This window comes from Lagopus leucura, unplaced genomic scaffold, assembly GCF_019238085.1.
Source record: "Lagopus leucura isolate 7727_CA_CO unplaced genomic scaffold, USGS_WTPT01 Super-Scaffold_100157, whole genome shotgun sequence".
Lineage (NCBI taxonomy): Eukaryota > Metazoa > Chordata > Aves > Galliformes > Phasianidae > Lagopus > Lagopus leucura.
Window position 1 is genome coordinate 36,858,509 of NW_024962334.1, and position 22,701 is coordinate 36,881,209.

Here is a 22,701-nt window from a genome sequence, read left to right on the forward strand (position 1 = left end):
ATCACTTGCCCACATTTCCAATTTGTTTCCAAACAAGGTTTTATTTTGAGGAACACATATAATCCAAGAGTAGCAATGGTTCCCTGATTGTCAGTAAGCCCCAAACCAAGGACACGTCTATCCTTATTGCCTTCTGCTCCCAGAAATTTCTTCCACAAGGCATTAACTGCAGGGTTGTTTTTTTTGTTTCATTTTTCAATCATGAAAAATCATTTGAAGACCAAGATTAAATATTTATGATGGGGCGTATGAAAAACTTGCGAACAGTGGGACAAAAGGTTAGGGATGCAATCACAGATGACATAATTGGCCAGGAAACCTGTAAAGTTAAAATACACCCTGACCATTTGACATAGCGGTGCACATACAATAAACGCAGAAAGTTCAAAGATTTTTCTTCTCTTTATTTAAACACAAATACATTTACAGCATGCAAGTAAATTAAAACTATACGGCGTCTTCCCCAAATCAATCATTTTAATGCATCTTAAGTGTACTGAAGTTAAATCATCTTAGTCCACAGGTAGAATTGTCCTCTCATGTCAAATTTAGAATCACACACAGCAGTGAGTCAGCATTTAAGCTATGCAAATAATTTAGTCATTCACCTGAAATAAATATTATTTCACCGAGTTCCTATCCTAAACCATCCTGTAAAAATGTGACCTAGAGGAACGTAAAAATAAGAACCATTCAAAGACTGCAAGTTTAACTAGCAGTGCTGAACATTCCCTGTAGAGACTGAAGATTACATTTACAAAAAACAGTAATTGTCCCGTCCAGCTGACCTATGACAGCCAAACCTGAAAACAAAAAGGTCTTTTGTTCCGTTTTTCCTTTTTACATTTTAAGAGGCAGTTCTTGGTAAACTCCATAAAAGGTTTAAAATAAAAAAAGTTTAAATACAAAAAAGTGACGTACGCTGAGCTACAGATTAGTTACCATTTATTTTTTTAAATACAGCAATTTTCAGCACCAAAACCCACAATGATTACCCACAGAAATGAAACCCCCATTCACAGGCACGAGAAAAAAAATCCTGCTTCATTTGAATGCATTTTCAAGAAAGCGGGGTTTTGCTTTTGTGATTGCAAATCAGTACATGAAGGCCTGAGCACTGAAGGAGTTAATGCAAAGAGAAATAACGGACAGTGCTGTTTCCATTATGAGAAATCTCAGGTGAACTGTTTGCTGTTCCTTTTCTCAGTGTGCTGTGTTTGAACACGCTCTGAAACAAGCAAGTCTGGAGTGTTGGGCAGCCTTCACCAACAGAAGCCTTAAACGCTGAAAACTCCAAAACAAGTGACATTTCTGACCGATACACTCAGCCTTTCAAAAGCAAACTATTAAAAACTCAGACTAATGTAGATATAGAAAACTAGTGGTTCAAGGTCTAAAGTCTGACTACACTCCATCATAATATAAATATTTTCTCTATTTATTATATAAAAGTTGAACATGAACTGCTGTCTGAACAGCCACAGACCTCTTTCTCCACAATAATTGCGGAACACCCATCAAGAAAACTCCAAAGTGGTATTAATTGGGCATGGAGAGCCATCCAAATTCTTTCCGTAACATTCAGTTCCTTCTTCCTCAAAGACCTGATAACTAATTACTATCCAGAAGCTGTTCTAAGAATTATAGTGGCTAAACCCTACAAATAAGTTAGGCAAATTGCACTAGAAGAGTTTAAAACCCAGATTCAGCTCAGTGGGAATATCAGAGCTCAAAAAAAACCAACCAAAAAAACCCATGTTTCATTTCATTAGCCACTTCACAGGACTTTATTGCAAAGAGAAGAAAAAAGATTCAACAACTACCACTTTGGACATTCCATATACCTACTCACAAACGGATTACAAGTACAACTCAGTGTAGTGCTTTATTTTTATTTTTAAACGCATCTCTGGGACTTGCAGATACATCCATTTTAAGAAGTCTTATCCTCGATTAGGCATATCTGAAATCGTCGCTCAAATTTACTGTAACTGGAAGTTAAAATTTCAGCCCAAAGTTCAGTACTGTGTATGCAGTGGAATATCGAGTTACATTTTAGATGGTGCTCATTTCACTATTATGAAACAGCGAAAGTGAACCGTCACAGATAGAGACAAATGGATAAACAAGCTCATCAGAATGAAGCAGAATGTTTTCACTCCACCAGACTGTACTGTGTGTAGAACCAGGAACAGGACAGATGAGACAATCCATTGCCAGAGTCTTTTTTGTAAACTTCGGTTTACTCTTAGTACTGTACAGTATTTAATTCTAAAGCACCCGATAGAGGGGCATCGAATCAGATAACAGTGGAACAGCCTCGTTCATACTGAACTCTGTAGTTCTGTGGTGCAGCGCTCGCGGTGCCGTAGGGCCGTTGTTGTAAGCACACTTCAGTATTCTGATGCTGTACAAATAAGTTTAGTTCCAATGCTCTATGCAGCATTCCAAAGGAAAACCGTAATGTTACGCAGTGCCGTTCTAGTTCAGTGGGACACGTAGTGTTATGTGAAGTGACGGAAATGGAAATATACTTCAACACTGTTGCACATTCCCTAAGACAATAAATGTACACAAAAGAAGCTAGAAAATCTGAACTAAGGTTTTCTTAATGTACATTCAGCTTGGCACAGTGCAGACTAAATTTAAGACATGAAAGACAAACCGTGTAATGAGCAGAGCTACACTTTAACTAACATGTCATTTTTCAAGACGCCAAAATTGCACTCTAGTTTGTCTGTTTGGAGGGGAAGGGGGGATTAGTTAGCAGAATTTGTAGAAGGGAAAAGAGCTGTACAGGCCAGGTATAATTTATACATTTTCAAAAAATAATCCTACAGTCCCCAAAGGGAGAGATTATTGTCATGGAATGACTCCCTCTACAAGATATCCAATCCTCCTCATGCTGCATTAGCCTCTCAGCAACTGTAAATGAGAAAAATAAAGGAGTTAAAAGGTTTGTACTCGATAAGCCAAAAAAGCCATGCTATTTACACTTACAGTAGAACACATTCACTATTTATACAGCTCTTCAGAGCTCAATTCTTAAACCACTTAAATAAATGCTAATACAACATCTGCTTTAGAATGAGAAATTACGCAACACAAAGCATTTAAGCAATGCTGGCTGTTACCAATACAAATTTACAGCAAGATAAGCTGACTAACACTACTGAGACCAGATACTCAAAGCAGCAAACATTACAATCCAGCCAATTCTATCTCCATTTCCCACAGCTATTGCTACTTTTCCAGGGAAGTGAGAACTGTCTGGGTACCACCTACCCACCTAGCAGCTGCTGCTCTTCTGGAAGGACACAGTGGGGATGAAGAGATTATTTAGCACTAATGAAGTTTGATTCTGTAGGGAAGTAACAAATGACTCTCTCTTCGTTTACCAGAGAATACCTAGAATAATTTGTTAAATGGCAGTCTCCAGATATGAAACAGCATATCATGTTTCTACTGTGCCAGAAGTTCTAACCTAACCAGAAATCCAGATGCTTGCTATCTTAGTATAAGCCCTCATAAGAAGAAAAAAAAAAAAGACCACTGTTCTGCTCTTAAGAGCTAAACTCAGCACTATTATATAGCAACAGGTAACAGGCCTATACTGAAGATATCTATGAAAGCTTTACAACTGCCTAAAGAGACTCTGTGAGCATATTATGTCACTGGTTTCTTTTGTCATTTGGTTGTTCTTGTTTCTTTTTCTTTTTTTTTTTTTTTTTTAAACTTATCTATTTTTCTCTCTCTGATGATTTATCTACAAATAGTCCAAAACTCAAAGTGCTAAGTCTCCTGCTTAAATTCCCCACGACCAACAGTGAAAGTTCCTTCTTCACAGCAAGATAAACGCTCAAAATTCAGTCCCTTATTGCTGATTATAAGGGTACTTAAGCTACTTGATAAAGACGTATGACATTCAGTAATCTCTTTCTCTCTCTCTTTACAGATCTAGGCAGCACTATTTTACCACGAATATCCACATGCTCCAGGCATCTACAATAAATTAGGTCAATCCAGATGCCTCTGCATTGGACAGCTGAACCAGACTACCTTTGTCAAAGTAATTGCAAGATAAGCTTCATCACTCCAAAATAAAAATCAAACATCCATGAATTGCCAGCTCCTTGGTCACTGAAGGCAGATGTTATTCCAAATTAAGTTACATTCCTCTTCACCCTCTACCTTAAGAAAGACTACTGAACAGAACCAGGTTCCTTTAACTAGTTCTACAGCGTGAGTTCCTCCCCTCAATTACAGCAAAAGTCTTGAAAAGACATTCAGCTAACAACAATAAATGAACAAAAACACGATTACTATAAGCCACTCTGGAGCCATTCAACAAGGGAAAGGCCAATGATCACAGGATCATATTGGAAGCCTTTTCCAACTGAAGATACAGATAATCTTAACTAAGAATTCCTACAAGATATCCCTATTTGAACACTCAGAAGTGAGGGTGATGACAGAGGAGGCAGCAAAGCTTTTCTGTTCAGTGGCCAATAAATGAACTACAGTGCAGATGTTAATAAAAGAGACTTAATTGAGTGAATAACTTACATATGAGTACCTGACTCAGTTTAACAATTTATGAGATTAGAGATGTAGTCTCAATTTTAAAAATGCATATATTGATTTCAATTACTATTGCTGTATTTTAATTAGTACATTTAAATTTACTGGACAGAGACATTACTTGTTCCATTAAACACCTGCAAATTACCAACACACACAACACAGTACACAGTTGGTATAAACAGCAAGGAAACAATGTATAAGAATAGGGTCTTTTCTATTTTATTGTCCAAAGCTTTCTAAAGGGACCTACAAAAGGAAATACTAGCAAGCCAAAAGAACATGACATGTCCACTCCCTTCCCAAATATTAGCTATTTGCTGTGGCTGGTAATAGTATCCTTATTGCCTTTATTTTTTTACTTTTTTTTTTTTTTTTTTTTTTTTTTGCTCTACTGGAACAGAACTCCAGCATTACTGTTGGACAATAGATGTTAGTTGCGAAACAAAACAATTGCATTCATCAGATGCACATCAATACTGATTTTCAAACTATAAATTCTGGGCAAAAAAAGTCCACGATTCTTCACGTGACTTTATGCAGAAGGACGGACAGTAATGAAGCTGACACAAAAGCAGTCTCAAGTCCTTCGAGCCAAACTTACACTTTGTCCTGCCGTCCTCCACCTCCGCGCAGTGCAACTGGCTGGCTGTTCTGAGTGAACGCACCTCCCCCACGAATTGCACTTGGATGAGTTGGAGAAGCTGCTGGATGTTGGCCAGGACGAATGGGCTTAGCTGTATGAGGAGAGACACGACTTACAGGTCTGCATGTAACACTTTCAACATTCAAATTTACTAATGCTTATTTTACAGCGTCCTAGGAGAAATAATAATAATTGAATGCATTTTAAATTAAATTAAAACAAATGTAGGAGATGGTATTTTCAGAACTTGCCTGTTTTTCAATGGTCAGTACTAATCTGACAAAGTGTTCCTTCTATTGTGCCTGCTGGAATTAAAGCTAACAAAGTTTTGAATAATTATCTTCACATGTACTATCTGCTCCACCTAACGGATGTCCTTGGAAGAGCACCATCTCTTGTCAGGAGAAATTCAGTTCATCACTTAAGTTTCACGAGCATTATGTTCCTGAGAAGAATTCTACCACACTGCCCACCTCACACCTACCACTAGTTACACTGCTCTGCTAGCAGTTCTGCATATGGGCTGCTCCACAAATAACACTGCTCCATGCACTACTTACTAGCACACATTATAATACTTGCTATATTTTGGAACTCAAAACAAAGTAATTTTGACAGGCAATTCACATGCTTCATGTGCTTTCATAAACAAATACTGTTTGCACTGAGCACTGCACCAGCTCACTTCATACAAAACTATACAGCCTTATGAAGTTCTGCCATATTCGAATCATAAAGGTTGGAAAAGACCTTTAAGATCCAGTCCAACAGCACACCTACTACTGATAATGTCTATTAAATCCCACACTCCTACTTCTTGAACATCTTGAAATGTTGTTAATAAAAATAAGACGTGCATTCAGTATTGTTTTGTTCTAGGAGCCAGAACACACATTCAGAGTAGAATTCTAGGTAAAACTTTCCCAGCTCACACAATGGATCACAGAAACAACCCATCTGATACAAACTAGAACAGAACACACACGCAGTTCAACTGTTAGCCACAACAGAACTTGTAGAACACCGCACCATGTTCATGTGAGTGGATCCAACTATGGCTGAAAAATACACGCAGAGAAAAAAGTACATCAGGAGAGCTGGAAGTTTTAGAAGCCAATAGATTCTTTACTAACCAATTTGTGCAGAATGTCCTCGTCTGGCCATATTTTTGGATCTTACAGCTTCCTTTATACGGTCTACTTCCTGCTGATACCGCTTGCGATCACGAGACGCATTCTCTTTGGCTTCCTTCAGTGCAGACTCCAAAGCTTTAACTCTTTCAGCTGTAGCCCTAAGTCGCTTCTCCAGTTTCGGAAGCTCACAACGAAGGTCTGCGTTATCACGTACCAGCTACAGAAATTAAATCCATTAGTTTCTTGGTTTCTCTCTTTATGGGTAGAGCCAACCAACACATAATCCCCTGACCAGGCATACTGTCTAGTATGAACAGCACGGCACCTATCCTAGCATACTTAAACTTCTAGTAAATCTAATAGCTCAGCACTAAGATTGTCATCTGTTACTATGAAAGAATACGCTACCCAACATAGACACTCACAGCCTACGTGCTGTCAGGGACAAGCAGGCATCTCGCCCAGAATGAGACACTGACTCTTAACACCAGCTTCAGTCTTCTCTGGTTTAAACAACTATTTCGTTGGTACCCACCAAATTATTTTATAGGAAAACTTGAACCTACTGTTTTATATCAATAAATACATTCAAGACATCAAAATACTTTCAAAACAGTTACTTCATAAACAACACATCACTTCCATGATGATGCAGATTAAGTAGTCTGCTCGCTTTTGATTGAACTTGAAATTCGGTCTCGTCGTACCTGCTTGTGAACTTTTGTAAGCTGTTCAAGATTATTCTCAAGGAAAGAAATCTTCTGTTTTTGTGCAGCACTGCCTCCTGTATCATCCGAGTCAATCTCAGCACTCTGCAGTAACAAAGGCATGAGAAGGGAAAAAAAGATACCGAGTACAAATCTGAACTTACATGTTAAAATCAAAACAGATAAAACACAGATCAATTTCAGTTTAGAACCGAGTCTCAAATGTACACAACAATCTCAGAGACACCAAATATCATCACAGCACCACATTACCTTTTTCACTCTAGTAGCCAGATCCTGAACAAACAGCTTCCGAAGATTGTGGAGAGTCTGAAGTTCTTTAGCCTACAGTTGAGGAAGAAAAGAAATTTCTCAAGGAAAAAAGCAAGTAATTCCATTTCCTACAGAACATATTTTGATAAGCTTACCACAGTCTCTTCCAAGCCCTTTAAATCTTGCCTTGCTTGCTCCCGTCTGTCCTGCATAACCCTAAAAGAGAATATATTCATCCTAAAGCATCTGAACAAAGCTGAAAATGCTTTAAGAAGACTAGAGTGGTAAACCACATGGTTCAAATGAAAAACATCTATTTCTCAGCTGAAGCCCTCGTGATTATGGATATAACCAACTGATGACACGACTCAAATTCGCATGGAACAAGGGAGAAAGCTGCAAATGGCAAAGAGGGAGAACTCCTAATACTGAACAGATACAAACAAGTACTTTCAGCTATCTAAATTATGAATTTATAAAATGAATGAAGGAAGATTTTTCAGAATCAAGTTCAGTAACACCAGTGAAAATCTTATTCTACAAATGCTCTTCTCTTCAATGATCTATGAATGTGTTAAGTATCAAGCAATGGATTTGGGATTCTCTCTTTTTGTTCCACCACCTCACCTCCATTACATTTGCCAAAGCTTGCACCATAAGCAATGGAATTTCAGTTTCCAGGAATATAACCCAACAGTACTGCTCTGAACAGCTCCTGTCTTCCTACTTAATGCGCAAGCAGTGACTGCACTGCTAACGCTCTGGAAAGTTCTCATCCAGTTACACTACCAGATGGCAGCTAAGTGATTAAACATCTCAGATGATCAAATATACTAAAGAATCTGTCAGCATTCTACCCATTTTCCAGACCTCACTGGAAAATAGTTGTAGACACCTTATACAACTATTTAGGTCAATAGAATGTGAATAATCAGCATTATTTCTGGTCTGTCCTTTGCCAGCACATTTCTGATGTGCAACGGATAAAATAACTGGATTGAAGGAGGAGGACATAATATCAAATGAATTTTAATGCTTCTTGCAGATCCTTGGAAGGGCAAAGTTTCTAACATAGCAAGTCCCCTTAAGAGATCAATGCTGTGTATTTCTTTTACTAGCCTGCAAAATATGAAACAAACGTGGTATGTTTATTAAATCTTCTATGACAAGAAAATCTATTGGGACTATTAGAGGTATATTAAATAAATAAGGTGGACTTACTTACACACTACCATTCAAATTTCAGTCAATTTAACCAACAACGTATTTCACAGTAAAAGTCCTGAGAAGTATGTGCTGATTATCGCTTACAAACAGATCAATCGAGTCTGATTGTTGGAACCTCTGCAGTATAAGTCAGAACTACCTAACTAGCTAAACCACGCAAGAACTAGAAACAGTAAGGATCAGTTCTAATGTTAATGCAAGTCTCTTTTAGTCTTACAGCATGCAAAACTTAGCTGTAAAAATATGAAGTTAACTGCTCATCCCATAGCACATCGACACTGAAAAATGCCAGGCCTTTTGTCACATCAAACGATGACATCTTCGCATCCTTCATTATTTTACTTCCAGCTTTATATACTAAGGCAGTGAAAAAGGTTCTAAAAAATTAAATTCAAGGTGGCTCTGGAGCCTCACTTTAATAAGCATATCTATCAAACAGTGAAAGCAACTTCATCATCATATCAGGTCTCTAGCTTAAAAAAAAAAGTTCCTCCACACACTTGTTTTATGTGAGATCATCACTTACGTAAGCTCATGCAGTTTTCTACTTTTCTCCTGATCGGTTGCTTTTAACTTCTCATGCTCAACTCTCAGACGCTCCTGCTCAAGCATCATCTTCTGATTTTGGCTGAAGACAAAGTAAATAATCAGATGTATTTTTAAAAGGATGGGAAAGGAATATGTCTTTGATATCTATTTAAATTAACCTGAAGCAGAAAAGACCTTTGTTGTATCACTGTAATGACAAGCATCCAGAAATCCATTAAACTGCAATCCAAGTCATGTTATCAGAAGCCTTAGTTTCTAATTATTGATATGTTGTTGCAGTCAAGTGCATCTATCATAAATGACATCCAGTAAAGCAACAGAAATATGAAGAAAAATCCCTGCCACTTCCCTCCCATCCTACTGTCCTTCTGTACTTGCACAGTCTGGAGCCATCTGCCATTACCACAATGACGGTAATCGCTTACTCTTGGAGTTCAGTGATAAGCTTTTCCTTTGCATCAACTTCATCTCGTAGGCTACTGATTTGTTTCTGATGTGTCTCACGATGGCTCTGAATCTGCTGTTCCACAGCTTGCTATTTGAAAAAACAAAACAGCATGTATTATGCTTTGAGTTGTTATAATTTGGGCTGTTAAAAAAAAAAAAAAATAGCTTACCTTGACTTCATTTGCAGTTTGAACCTTATTTAAGTGCTCTTTCTCCATCTCATGGACTTTTTCTAGAAATGGGAGAAAAGAGAAGACTTTTCAGCCAGGTATCTAGGCTGCCACAAAGAGGATGAAGGTAGTTCCCCTTTCCTCCTCTCCCACACCTCAAAATACCGAAGTTGCATATCTATGTACATCAATTATAATCATTAACATCTTTAATCCTACTCTTAGCAGTTGAACACAGCAAGTATGTATTCCCATTGACTAACGCTGTAAGTTCAGTAGCAAGAAGCTACCTTATAGCTCTGCCCTTCAGTCTAGACTGACCACTTTCATATTTATTGTTACATTTTTCAACTGGGGTGGGGGAAGGAAGGACTGACTACCAAAAACTGTTCTTACCTTGTGCACGCAGTTGAACTAGTTCTTCATTAAGAGAATCCACAGACTCTTCCAGTTGCCTCTTTTTCTGCTCCACATTCTGAAGATACTCAGTCAACGACTTGATCTTGGCTTCGTGCTTGTAGAATGAAATGATGCATTTACTTCAGAACTAGGTATCGTGGAATTACATCTATACAAACACCTTATTTCTTACTTATTTCTTTAAAAAAGCAACCTAGTCTCAAAATAAAAATGGTGCAAACTAAATCTCTAAGAAGAATATGAGTACACAACTAGGTCTGTTAACACAGCCTGTTAGAACATCTTGCATTCACGTTGCTCAATTGAGTGAAGTACATTTTCTGGCAGGGAGAAGAGATGTGTTTGAATATTAAATACTATCAGATCAGAAAGAGGCTCCCTGCATTTAGAAAACTGCACAGAAACACACATCATCTTATTCATAAAAGATGATCTGTATGCAAATCAAAATAATTAAACTGCACATGTGATCACAATGGTGGTGGTGGTTAGAAGTCACATCGCTCATCTTCTCTAACAACCACAATAAACAGCCAGTTGTGCATGTAAAATTACTGCAATGTCACTGTGCTAACGCTACCTCTTCCACTTTGAACTTGATGCATTAGAGCAGAGCACAAGATTTGTGAGATCTGTATTTGTAAGTGATCCCATGACAGAGAACATAAAGACCCTAGTAATTAATACAAATGTTACAGAAGTATTATCAGGCTGCAAACATACTGTGGAAATTCTAACATCCTGTTGCACAATTACTCAAAAGCACAAATACAAAGGATACAGCTGAGTTCTGTAAAGAAACACTTACCTGGGAGATGCGGAGTTGACAGGCAGCCAACTCCTTCTCGTTCTCTTCCATTTTCTTATTGCTTTCAGCCTGTGTTCCCTCCAACTGTTTGCATCGTTTTACCATTGTTTTTACTTCCGATTTCATTTTGCTGATGTACAGCCTTGCAACTGTGAATTCTTCATCTATCATGCCAGTTCCCTCAGGCTGCTGAAAATTGTGGAATCACATTTAGAAAGCTTAGGTACAGAAACAGAATTCAAGATGAGGTAAAGCAACTTAGTGCCTAGCATTCTGGCGCCCACCCAACCAGTAATCGCAGCACTCCGCCATCAAAATGAACTTACATGAATAACCTGGAAGTGTAACATGCTTAAAAGGTTACCTTTAATATCTCATCCCTTACAAGCTTAACTCTAATGAACCTGACTGAGGTATTGGCAACTTGCACCTGCAGGTTAACACCAAAAAAGCATTACTTGATCTAAGCTAGACTCTTGAAAATAATTATTCTGTTAGTTTTTGTTTCCCTTTCCTGAGCTATTTTGTTTGCACAAAGGTAATATGTCACTTACAGCACTGCTTAAGTTCCTGCCCTATGGTCATCCTCTAGATCACACTTTATTTCAGAAATATCTTCCATTTTTAAGGGAAGTAACCTCCCTGTAGCCACTGTAGGTCCAAGACAACACCTTTGAAACTGTCATGGTCCCAAGAACAGTATGAATGAAAACACTATTTCAAATATCATACCTGCTCTCTCTCACGTTTGCATAATCAATTTCTGTTTGGGACCTGGTAACTCACAGAAAAAGCAAGAAATAACCTAATTCTGAATTTATTAATACATAAGGCTTCCTATGGTGGTTATTTTTACTGCACGATGAAACCTCACCCTATCCATCCACAGTGTGTGTGTGCAATACATGGCACTAAAAATTGCACTAATTCTTACCTTGACATCATTATTTCCGACCGCAATTCCTATTTCTGCAAGATCTTTAAGTAAGGAGGCCATCATCTCTGTTGCTCGTTTCTTCTGATGGTTAGTCATTTCTTTAAGTTTTTGAAGCTCTGCATCTATACTAGCTAAAGTGACCTGCAGTAAAAATAATTACATTTCAATAAACAATGCATACATTTTTAGAACTACTTCCACATTACATAATATTGCAACATCAAAACACAGCACCCAGTTCTGGGAGCCTGTAAGCATTACTATTACTCCAGAACAGATTTGCAGTTAGTTTGAACTGCTGTGGTTGCAGCAGCTGCAATTCAGTAGCCTGTGTGCTCTAAACTTGCCTGCTCTTTGTTTACCAGCTTTAAAAGAGCAGAAATATTCCAGTGGTGCCAGAGGATAGTTACTGCATGGGTTTGCTGCGACAGACGGAGAATGACAACATCTTAATTTTACTTCTATATCCATCTCTCAGTTCTGTCAACACACATCAGTACCAAAACTGTGCACTCTCTGAATGCGTCTGAAAAGACTAACACAGTTTCCACAAATAGTTTCACTAAACATTTAAACAAATTTTGACACAGGAAGAAATCTTTCAGGACATATCTACCATGAAAGAATTCCTGGATTTTCATGCAAAAGAGAGGAAGGAGAGTACAAAAAAAAAGGCATATAAGGAGTGTATCAGTCATTCCAGTGATCAAATCAGAAGTTTTTTTTTCTGGTATTAAGCAAGCTCTAGATTTAAACTCTCATTTTCTCCTTGAGAAAAACCTTTGGCTTCAAGATACACAGCTAAGACAAGAAAATCCATGTGTTGAAGATTCTCATCAATTCAATCAATTTTCCTACCGATTTCTGATTGAGTTCATCACTAAGCAGTTCATATTCCTTCGCCTTATCTTCTACTTCCTGAGATTTCTGATCATAATTGACAGCTAACTCTTCAAGAGCTTGTAGCACTTCTTTCACTTCCTCTTTAGAGGCATCATTTTCAGCCTGAAGGCGATTCAGCTCAGCTTGCAGATTGTCCTGGTCCCGTCTAGTTGATGCTAGAAGCTACAACATCGATGAGATTTATTTAAATTAACAAATTATTAACAAAAAAATGCCTTAATAAGTGAAATCTTCATGTCTTCATGTATCTACTGAAACTGTCTGTACCTACTTTTTTTTTTTATAGTGTCTAGCATAACAAAGTAAGGACATTAAGCATAGGTACAATGAGATACACCTATACCCAGAATTCTTCAACTTTTACAGTCTTTGCAAAATGGAAATGAGAGCAGACCAAGGCCCTTAAGGTAGCAAATGAAAACACACAAAACATTGCAAGTCCTCTAAAGAGTTGCTGAATACTTCTCATGAATCTAAAACTGTCAACAAATTAGTGATTAAACTTTCATAACTTCAACACAGTTGGCTGCTGCAGAACAGCTAGACAAAAGGAAGAGTTGGAAAAGATGCAATTCAAGTAAAGAGTAAATAACAGCTCCAACTTTCTGCATTCTCAACTCATTTCCCTTTTGGCCAACACATCAAGCTCTTTTTTTTTTTTTTTTTTAAATTATTACTTTAAAAAACAAATAAGTAGCATTTGTCATCTTTGTTAAACAAAATTGATAGGTGTTTACCCATGCAATTAAGTTATACTTGTATTCACATGTCATTGATATTTTGAATGTATCAGTAAGTAGAAACAACAAAGATCTCCCTTTTTATATCAAGGGCCACAATATTCCACACATAGCCCCTGCCCAACTTCGCTGCCAGTACAGCAATACTGACTGAAGTAAACAGAAGAAAAGATTTCTTACAGTAAATCAAAGTACTTTCAGTTTTGACAAACTGCTAATTTTGTACGAAGAAGACAACAGCCTACATCTTTGCATGAAATACTTTGCAGAATTGCAGAGGTTGAAAAGGACCATCGAGTCCAACACCCCTGCTAATGCAGGATCCCTACAGTGGGTCACACAGGTTTCTTCTGTCCTCATGGATACTTAAGGTTCAAGTAGACTTGCTCAGATGTAGCCAAAAGCACAGTGTAAGTGGAAAGAATGAATAAGCAGAGCATTTCAATTCAGGTTAAAAAAGAACACTGCACAGTAATGAGCCACCACCCTACTTCCTAGTCATAAACTTTGGCCCACTAAGAATATCTCAGACAGAGAGTCAAAGAAAAGCAAAATAAAGGTACAAAAGCAAAACTCACCTCTTCCTGATCCAACATTTGTGTTTTCAGTTTTTCTACCAGTTGGCTCTGCTGATTAATTTCTTCATCCTGCAGTTAAAGAAAGACTGTGTTCAATAAACTGACAAACACCACTGAGAAAAACAGTCTATGAAAAGGTAGCATCAGATATATAATCTTTCCATGTTCTGAGATGACTGGACAACTCAAAGCAGTAAAAGCAAAAAAACATACATACACACGACAGATGTACACAATGCTGTGCTCCAAAGACAACATTTTCCTGACTGTGCTTTTACAAATCCTCCTCAGTCTGTTTTGAACTTCCAAAACCAATTCAGATTTAATTAGAGGTTAAATAAAATAGAGAATAAAATATAGAAATAAAATCTTAAAATAGAGGTTTTTTCTTCACCAAATTTAGTACAGCTGTTTCAATTTTAGATTGTAGGCAGTGAGTGCATATTTTACTTGAAAACAGCAGTTTTTCCCTCCAGTTAACTGCTTACTTATTATTTTCCTTCTTCTGGTGCAGAATTAATCCAAATAACCAGCTAAGAATGGTCACCATCCAGGAAGCACAAATGCTAGTTGAGATTCTCACGAGCTCCTCCTTCTCAACTTTTATTTTTCTCTGTCTTCCACCCCACCTTTACATTCAGTACAATTTTTTCCAGCAAAGTTTCAACAAAGGGGCAAGAACAACCTCAGAAAGGATGCTCATTTTGGATGGAACAAAGCCATCTGAACATCACTTAATCAGAACTCTAGAATTAGAGTAGCTCCTTCTGGCAAAAGTTTAAACAAGCTGTAGTAACAAATGAAGACTGGCAAATTAAGCATTACACAATGCACTTCAAGATGCATTTCAAAGAGGTCTTATGTTAAATATAAAAAGGCATACCTTGTCATCCAGTTGCTTGTATAATTTGGCAATTTCTTCCTCACATTTTCTTCTCTCAGCATCAGTGAAATTGCCAGTTACTCCAATCGTGGTAGCTGGAGTATCATTAATAACAGTAATATCCTTGTCCACTGCAAAAGCTTCTAAGTTGGCCTTCTCCTTGTCAAACTGCTCATCAACAGGTACAGTCTCCCCTTAAATAAAGGAATACACGTATGAAAAATTTTTAGCAGAGTTGGTCATGAAGCATCTTCCAAGTATTATCTATTCCCTAATTACAGTACAGCTCCATGGTTAATAAGCAATCGAGTTCATAGCTTCCATGGCAAAAACGACTACTCCATCACCCAGACTACATCCTGCTTATCACTGAATGTTACATTTCAGCCAGTTACTCTGCTGTAGGCTGTAAATCTTACATCAAAATATCTTCCAGAAGAGCATCTAATTGGTACTGCTGACAGAAACCCTTTTTTCCCCCCCCTCTTTGGCAGTTTGTCATGACATGTAGCCATATTTACTGCTAAACTGATTTGCTTTTTAAAAATATTCCCACAATTACACTTGTATGTTTCTATGTCCATCAACGCTTTCCTGAGAACACTCTACTACCTTCACATTTAAAAAAAAAAAATACCACATACAAATTTAGCCACTTCTCTGGTAAATTCAAAGTAAATTCCTTGGTGTCTTATTACAAAGCATTTTATGCAGCCCCTGAATGATATGGGCTCTTTCCAACATTCCTGCATGGTGTGTGAATATTCTGGAAGAATTGCACTCAACATTCCAGGTGTGGTCTCTACATAAGACAGGGAGGAGGAAAAATAAATAAATCCTATCCCACCCAACTTAAGTGAGGCCTTTCATTTCTTTCCTCAGATTTACACTAGAATGCAGTGCACAAATTGTCCGATTTGTATGATGGCAAAATCATCTTCTAAAACTGAAAACTCCAGAATACATCCATACCTTAAATCTTACATTTACAATTTCATATTCATCTTGCATTTTGCCAGTAGCTTCAGTCCAAAAGAACTCATTCATTCAGAGAGAGCAGGCACATATTTTGTACTGATAGCAATTTTTTTTTTTTGCCCATAGAAGCATTTGAATTATAAATGAGGACAAAATCTTACAACACCGCTTTGAATTTGAAGTTTCTGCACAGTTTCTGCTATTACAGTTAGTATCATCCTTTACTTCCAGATGAGTTTTTTAGAATGTACCTCAATCTAGTTCTGCTAAAAAATCAGGCACTGAAGAACCTAACACCAACACACTTGCACACATTTCTGTCAGTATGTGATTACTAAAGTTGTTCCAATTCCAATGAAAAAATAGTAAGCTTCAACATCAGCCTAATATCATTGCACTAGTATTCTTTGTACTGTTTGGCGTAGTGTTCTTCATTATTTTTGGAACCCTGAAGAGTAATTCAGCATCTCCTTGTCTGAAGTCTGCACAACAAAGAAAACTGCTTCTCACCATTCCGCCATCTGTTGAGTTCATTCTCCAGCCACTGTATGGTGTTACGCAGCGTCTTGTTTTTCTCTTTTTCTTTCTCATACTTTTTCTTCCACTGTTCTGCAGTGAGCTCCACATTGACACAGACTGTGTTCTTAATGGTCTTTGCTCTACACAGAAAGAAAAATCTCTGAAATGGATTCTATTTTTTCTAAAAGAAAATAATGTTGAAAGCGTAAAGAACTCCAACCCCTTCCAAAAGCTCATCTCTACACTGTGCCCACTTACTGTTTCTTCAGTTGGATTGATACAATTGTTAATGGACTCAGTAATGTAACAGCCATAAAGAAGACTGAAAAAGAACTCAAGCCAGCTGAGTTGGAAAGAAGCAGCTGTATACTTTCACTTGAATTGGGATGGTGTACAGATTTGAACAAAGACTAGCATTTACCATACCCAACAAACGTTTCTCTAATGGACAGCATAATACTTTCAGGATGTAAATCACCTAGCTTAAGGAACAGCTCCAAAGTCCAGCGACTAGATCTGCATTAACTGGAGAGGTGTACGAGCTACAAAGTACAGATGCATTTAATTCAGGTGATACATTCAGCCAAGCAAATCTCACTCAAACACACTACCTTCAGAGACAAAATATCGAGGACTAACACGCCTTGACAAAGCTAACATGCAGTTGTGTTAGCAAGGTACCTGGCTTCCGTCAGTAACTTGCATATTACTTCCTACCAAGAATTATCCCCTCCAAAAGATGAAAACAGAAAAGCAGCTTATTGGCAGACAGAAACCCATCCCTGCCAACGTCATGACTCCCGTACATTTCTGCAAAGCCTCACTGGGAGTGACTACTACCAGAAGGCACATCACTGCCTACTAATTACGTAATATTTACTTAACCTTTAGTTCCCACACCTAAAGGTTTCAGTAGAAACTACCCCTCACAACCCCAGAAAGCTAAGTTAATACCAGACAACTATGGTTACCTGAGCAACTCCTGAAGATCTTCAAGAGCAAGGGACAGTGAGTCTACACAGCTACAGCTGGAAGACACTTGCTCATACCTGAATGCTAGAAATATTGCAAGGAAAGCATATCCTAGATCCCAAAAGGAGATCAAACCAGAATTCCACTGCTGGAGAACACAGTTACGATTCCACACCTACTAACTACTCATATTCTTATTTTAACAGATTTTTAACAAGTTCTAAAGTCACACAGTCTACCTTCTGTAATAAAAATCACTGAAATAAATAAAACTGAAAATTCTGTTGTTGAACTAAAATGGAAGAGACACAGAAAAAAAGATTAAATAAGAGAAATGTTGATGGCTTTCATGATGGCAGAACTAAAGGAAGAAAGTAAATACTCTAAATAATTTGTTTTAGGAATCCTGACTGCCTTTATTTCTTAGTTTAGTAACAGCAAAATATTAAGGTACATTTACTTTTGCAATCAGCATCAGTTAGAGATCTCAAACCACATACTTGAAGAACAGCTTCACCGCTTTGTTTATTGTAGAAGCTTTCTTTTATCAGTCATTGTTAGGCACACAAGTGCAGCGCATACACAGCACTTAAATTCTCTTAGGAAATTCTGTTGCCTCTCTCATCATTTAAGATGATACTCACCTTTGGCCAAACAGAAGAGTAGATTTTGTTTCAGATTCATTGTATGAAGACGGAGAACAGCAAATAACAATAGTGGTTCTACAGTTACCTCCTAGTGAATCTTGAAGGATTCTGGTCATTTTGCTATCACGATATGGAACATACGTCTACCAAGAAAATGATTAAAAGAATTGGTCATGTTTTTGGGTTTTTTTTTTCCTCCATATTATTTACTTTGTTGAAGAGCTATGCTTTCCTTAGGTATAACTTCATTAGGAAGAGAGATTAAATTCTACTTTAATTAATATAACATTCAGTTGAACATACACCAGTTGATCTAAAATCTTGTTTCTATGCTTGGTAACTTCCAGAGTCCAACAAAGCTTTCCCTCTGTTTAGGCCCCTTACTACTAAATGCAACTTTATTATTTATCAATGACAACACAGTACAAGAAAACCTTATTACTGCAATGTGTTGATGTAATTGGATTACTTTAAAAGACTCCATGTACATTACTATGACCAATAAAGATTTGTCTATAACATACTGTACAGAAATACAAACCCTTTATCTTGAAGTACGAAAACAGGTCACAAAACAAATCATAGAACACTTACACTGCTTTCAGCCAAAGCTGAGATGACATTTCCAAGAGCAGACAAAGACTTGTTGATGTTCTTAGCCTCATCCAGCACAGCACCTTCTGCTCCAGTTTTGCTAACCTAAAGTATTTCAGTAAATTACTAAATGTTACAACAGAAAAATCACCTTCCACACTTAATACAAAACTTGGATACCAGGTCTTAAAATGGGTAAATTACAGTGTGAAAGAAGACAGCAATAACATAACATAACAGTAATATAGAATAAGCAGCATGGTACATGTTTCCTTCTCTTCTTCAATCCTATGACACAGCAAGGTGAGCAGTCACTTCAACAATGTTAATCAGTACTTCAAAATAAAAAACTTGGTATCACCATCAAGTGAAAATGTAGATATTCCACATCCATAAATAGACTCTTGATTCCAGTACCTGGCTAGTCAACACACCCTTTTTTTCTCTGCTCAGATACTGAAACTGAACTCTAGCCTACTTCCCAACCTTCTCCATATTTACAAACCCTCAGCGAAGAAATGCAAAGCAGCTCAGAGATAATATCTAACAGCCAATAAAGACTAGGATTGAGAAATCACAATTCAAAATTAAAGTTAAAACACTTCACAGATAAGAACTGAGCAGTCTATTATATTACTGTAAAATGTTTGATTGTAAGGAATGATTTTTGCTTTTCAAAGCTGGAAGAATGTAACATTACCTTTTCGCTACCTGCCAAGTCCACAAGATAGAGTTTTCCACTTAGTTTCTGTTCTGTTTGAGTATTCTCTTGCTTTACATTAATAAGAAAAATACTATGACTCCGAGAGCTGTGTTCATTCATATCTGCAATTAAAAAATAAATATAACTTGTCAAAAATAATAGTACAACCCATCTAACTCGGCTAAACAGTATCTTGCTAAAGCGAGAGATGCAAAGCTAATGAAACAGTATACAATGGTATCACTGTGACACAGTAAAACTAAAAGGCAATAACCAATAGTACTATCTAATTAAAGACTTCACTATCCATAGTTTGTCAACTATGGATTGACATCTAATTTACTATATTAGAAAAGAAAGCACATTTACATTTAGCAGAGTACTTTGTTTGCAGCACATCCTTCTGTGCAACTGTCAAGCACATAGCCAAAATTCCTCACCACCCTTTCTGGTTTAAATGCTTATTCTGCACGTCTCATCTCAGAGGTGAGCAGTAAAAGATTCACGTCAAATCTTAAAGATGATTTTAATGAATTGACAAAAATCTGATCCGACTGCAATCTGAACAACAATGTCTGCCTACTTCTTTCTTTTGTCTATAAATCTCTCACAGGCTTAAAAGCTAACCAGCACCACAGAAATAGATCAACATGAAAGAATATCCCTCTATTCAAATTTCTGCTACTTTTCTGTTTGTTAGTCTGGTCCCTATTTCAGAACCTTACTACCTCAAAAATATAAGGGCAGGATTTTCCTCAATGGAAGCATTTTCTTATGCCCAGCTCTTAACCGAAGAATATAAATATATTTTTCTTTATTATTGTATGCCTTTTTTTCCCCCCCCCTTTCCACACAAATACGTGGACAAACCTGACAAACAATTTGGTTCTCAAAGATTTCAGAGTCACTTCAAATAGAAACAATGTTTTGCATGCATCTCATCTTCCCTCCTCTTTATTTTGCCTGCATTTCAAAAACAGACACAACTCCTAATCCTAATCCTTGGAGGGAATTCAGAGGCCTATGACATGACTCCTTGCAACTCATTTGCACACCTCAGGCCAAAACAAATGGGATGCTACTTATATCTGCAGCACATCTGAAAATATAACCCTATCAGCTTTTCTCACAGGCTACAATAAAATGGCCAAACAGTAGATGAGTCACAGTGGCTTGCTTACACATTCATAGGGTAACTGGAACAAACTCCACAAACCAAGATTCTGCACTACCCCTTACTGAAGAGCTCCAACAATTCAAAGCTCTTCTCTGATTCCTCTTTCCAATCAAAGCCTAATTAACAACATTAACAAAAAATACATTGAAAGCCTTGGTACTTAAAGACATGTCACAACTATTTGTACAAAGCCTTTTCAACAACGTGAATTTAGTTCACCGCCCTTGTTCTTATGGTATGTTTTAAAAAGTCAGAAAGGCAACTGACAAATCACTAAAGCAGGTAGGGAAAGCACTTACTTGTAACTGCTACATGTCGGTTCGATTTTCCTTCATCTATAGTATCCATAACTTCTTCTGGACTACATACAAAACGTTCTGTGCAACCCTTTAAAACAAAACACCAATAAGCCAGAAGAAAACGGAGTACATTGGAAGCAAAAGATCAAAACACTATCAGAATGACACTTACCTTTACATAGGGAACTCTATTTTTGTCTTCATGAACAGAAAGATTGGTCTTTGAAACTGGAAGAGAAAAAGTTCTAAAGCTAAGGTATGTATGACTTCTTTATAGAATGAGACATTTACAACAGATCCAAGTAAAAAATGGAACATACATCAAGCAACCATCACAACAGTTACAGCTGCATTGTATAAATTACCTATGTGCTCTTTCATTTTGACGTATCTGTATCAGAGACGGGTTACTTATTAACATGACACATCTCAGCATCATTCTAAAGCTTTTGTTCTTTAAATTTCTCTACCAAGTTTACTTCCTATGCTCAAAGTAAATAAGAGACTTACCATCCAAAAGGTCCCTTATTTTATCCAAGTATATTTCAAAATACGACACCTAGAAGCGTGCAACAAACAGCATTAGAAAGCAAGAATGTTCAGCTCTTCACATGCTGCCTCATCTAGTTCACAAACTTGAGGATGAACTAAAATACACAGCACTGCCACAAGTTATCAAGATAGCGACCATCTATGTTTAATGGAAACAAGATTCAAGTGTTATTCTTTAAGAGCCAGTTACATCTGAAATAACCTCTTGTATTTTCCAATTCACAAGCATTCATAACAGATATGGAACACCCATTCAGCAACAGAGTACTTCCACTTTTAATATAGAATACATATAGAAAATAAAGAAAAGGTTACCTTAATATGAAACTCAAGATTCTCATCCATAGAGTAAATATAATTAAAGATATCTTGTACTATTCTTGGAATAATCCCCATTCCATCTGGGTCGTGAAGCTTCCCCTTATTAGAAAAGGGAATGAAAAAACATTTATACTGAATCCAACAGCACAAAGCATTTGAAGGCAGAATAAAAAGTCAGACAAGCTAGCTTTAAAATGTTGGTGGGTAAATGCACTTCTTTTTTATCTGCAAAGGAAGTTCTTGACCATCCACTTAGTGCCAGCACTTGCTAGGATCAAAAAGAACAGTCTCAAAAACCTCACACAAAACAATGAGAAATCTACCATGAACAACATTGTTTCCCACCCTGCTTTTGATAGTTGAATAAATACAGTAATTGCCATTCTTACATCTGAAAAATAATGTGGGTATCCAGAGTTTGTAATAGAAAAAGAAAATGAAAGATGCAGATGCTTCATTTCTGGAAGTCTTCAAATTCAGGGTGGATGGGAGCTTTGGGCAACTTAATCTAATGAAAAATATCCATGCTCACTGCAGAGCAGTTGGAACTACTGATCTTTAAAGATCCTTTCCAACCTAAACTATTCTACGATTTCATGAAAACAAGCCAACATCTTATCTCTAGAAATTTACACCACTTTGGTGAAAAGAGATGAATGTGACATTGAAAGAAAATAATTTTAAGTTGCCTTACTTCCATAGTGTGCGTCTTTCCAGATGATGTCTGCCCGTAAGCAAATATTGTACCGTTGTATCCCTCAAGTACATCTAAAGACAAAGAGTATTTTATTAGGACCGATTTCCTTCTCCTAAAGGAAAGTCAACTAAAAAAGAATGCACGCAATTGCTAAAATGCTCAGCAAGTTAAGCCATTCAGTGACTGAAAAGTGCTACAACACCAGGTTCTGGGACAGGATGGCAGCAGCATCTTTCCTTA

General features: G+C 37.2%; 1 protein-coding gene across 2 annotated transcripts in view; it reads right to left on the bottom strand.

Moving 5' to 3' along the window:
* Positions 1–383: 383 nt before the first annotated feature.
* The window catches only part of KIF5B (kinesin family member 5B), a 31,806-nt gene continuing 9,488 nt past the window's right edge, over positions 384–22,701 (bottom strand). The window contains exons 3-26 of one of the 2 annotated variants that reach the window (XM_042888434.1): positions 22,459–22,532; positions 21,759–21,863; positions 21,402–21,450; positions 21,064–21,119; positions 20,892–20,979; positions 19,413–19,537; positions 18,713–18,817; positions 18,116–18,261; positions 16,491–16,639; positions 15,003–15,196; positions 14,120–14,188; positions 12,757–12,963; positions 11,896–12,039; positions 10,962–11,147; positions 10,130–10,247; positions 9,734–9,795; positions 9,542–9,651; positions 9,094–9,195; positions 7,496–7,556; positions 7,341–7,412; positions 7,068–7,172; positions 6,361–6,577; positions 5,186–5,318; positions 384–2,925 (exon numbers count right to left, since the gene is read on the bottom strand). In XM_042888434.1, coding sequence (XP_042744368.1) covers positions 2,919–2,925; positions 5,186–5,318; positions 6,361–6,577; positions 7,068–7,172; positions 7,341–7,412; positions 7,496–7,556; positions 9,094–9,195; positions 9,542–9,651; positions 9,734–9,795; positions 10,130–10,247; positions 10,962–11,147; positions 11,896–12,039; positions 12,757–12,963; positions 14,120–14,188; positions 15,003–15,196; positions 16,491–16,639; positions 18,116–18,261; positions 18,713–18,817; positions 19,413–19,537; positions 20,892–20,979; positions 21,064–21,119; positions 21,402–21,450; positions 21,759–21,863; positions 22,459–22,532 — 2,684 coding nt within the window. In that variant the 3' untranslated portion in view covers positions 384–2,918. Of the gene's footprint in view, positions 2,926–5,185; positions 5,319–6,360; positions 6,578–7,067; positions 7,173–7,340; positions 7,413–7,495; positions 7,557–9,093; positions 9,196–9,541; positions 9,652–9,733; positions 9,796–10,129; positions 10,248–10,961; positions 11,151–11,895; positions 12,040–12,756; positions 12,964–14,119; positions 14,189–15,002; positions 15,197–16,490; positions 16,640–18,115; positions 18,262–18,712; positions 18,818–19,412; positions 19,538–20,891; positions 20,980–21,063; positions 21,120–21,401; positions 21,451–21,758; positions 21,864–22,458; positions 22,533–22,701 lie in introns of both variants that reach the window. The other variant, XM_042888433.1, reaches the window with a different exon arrangement.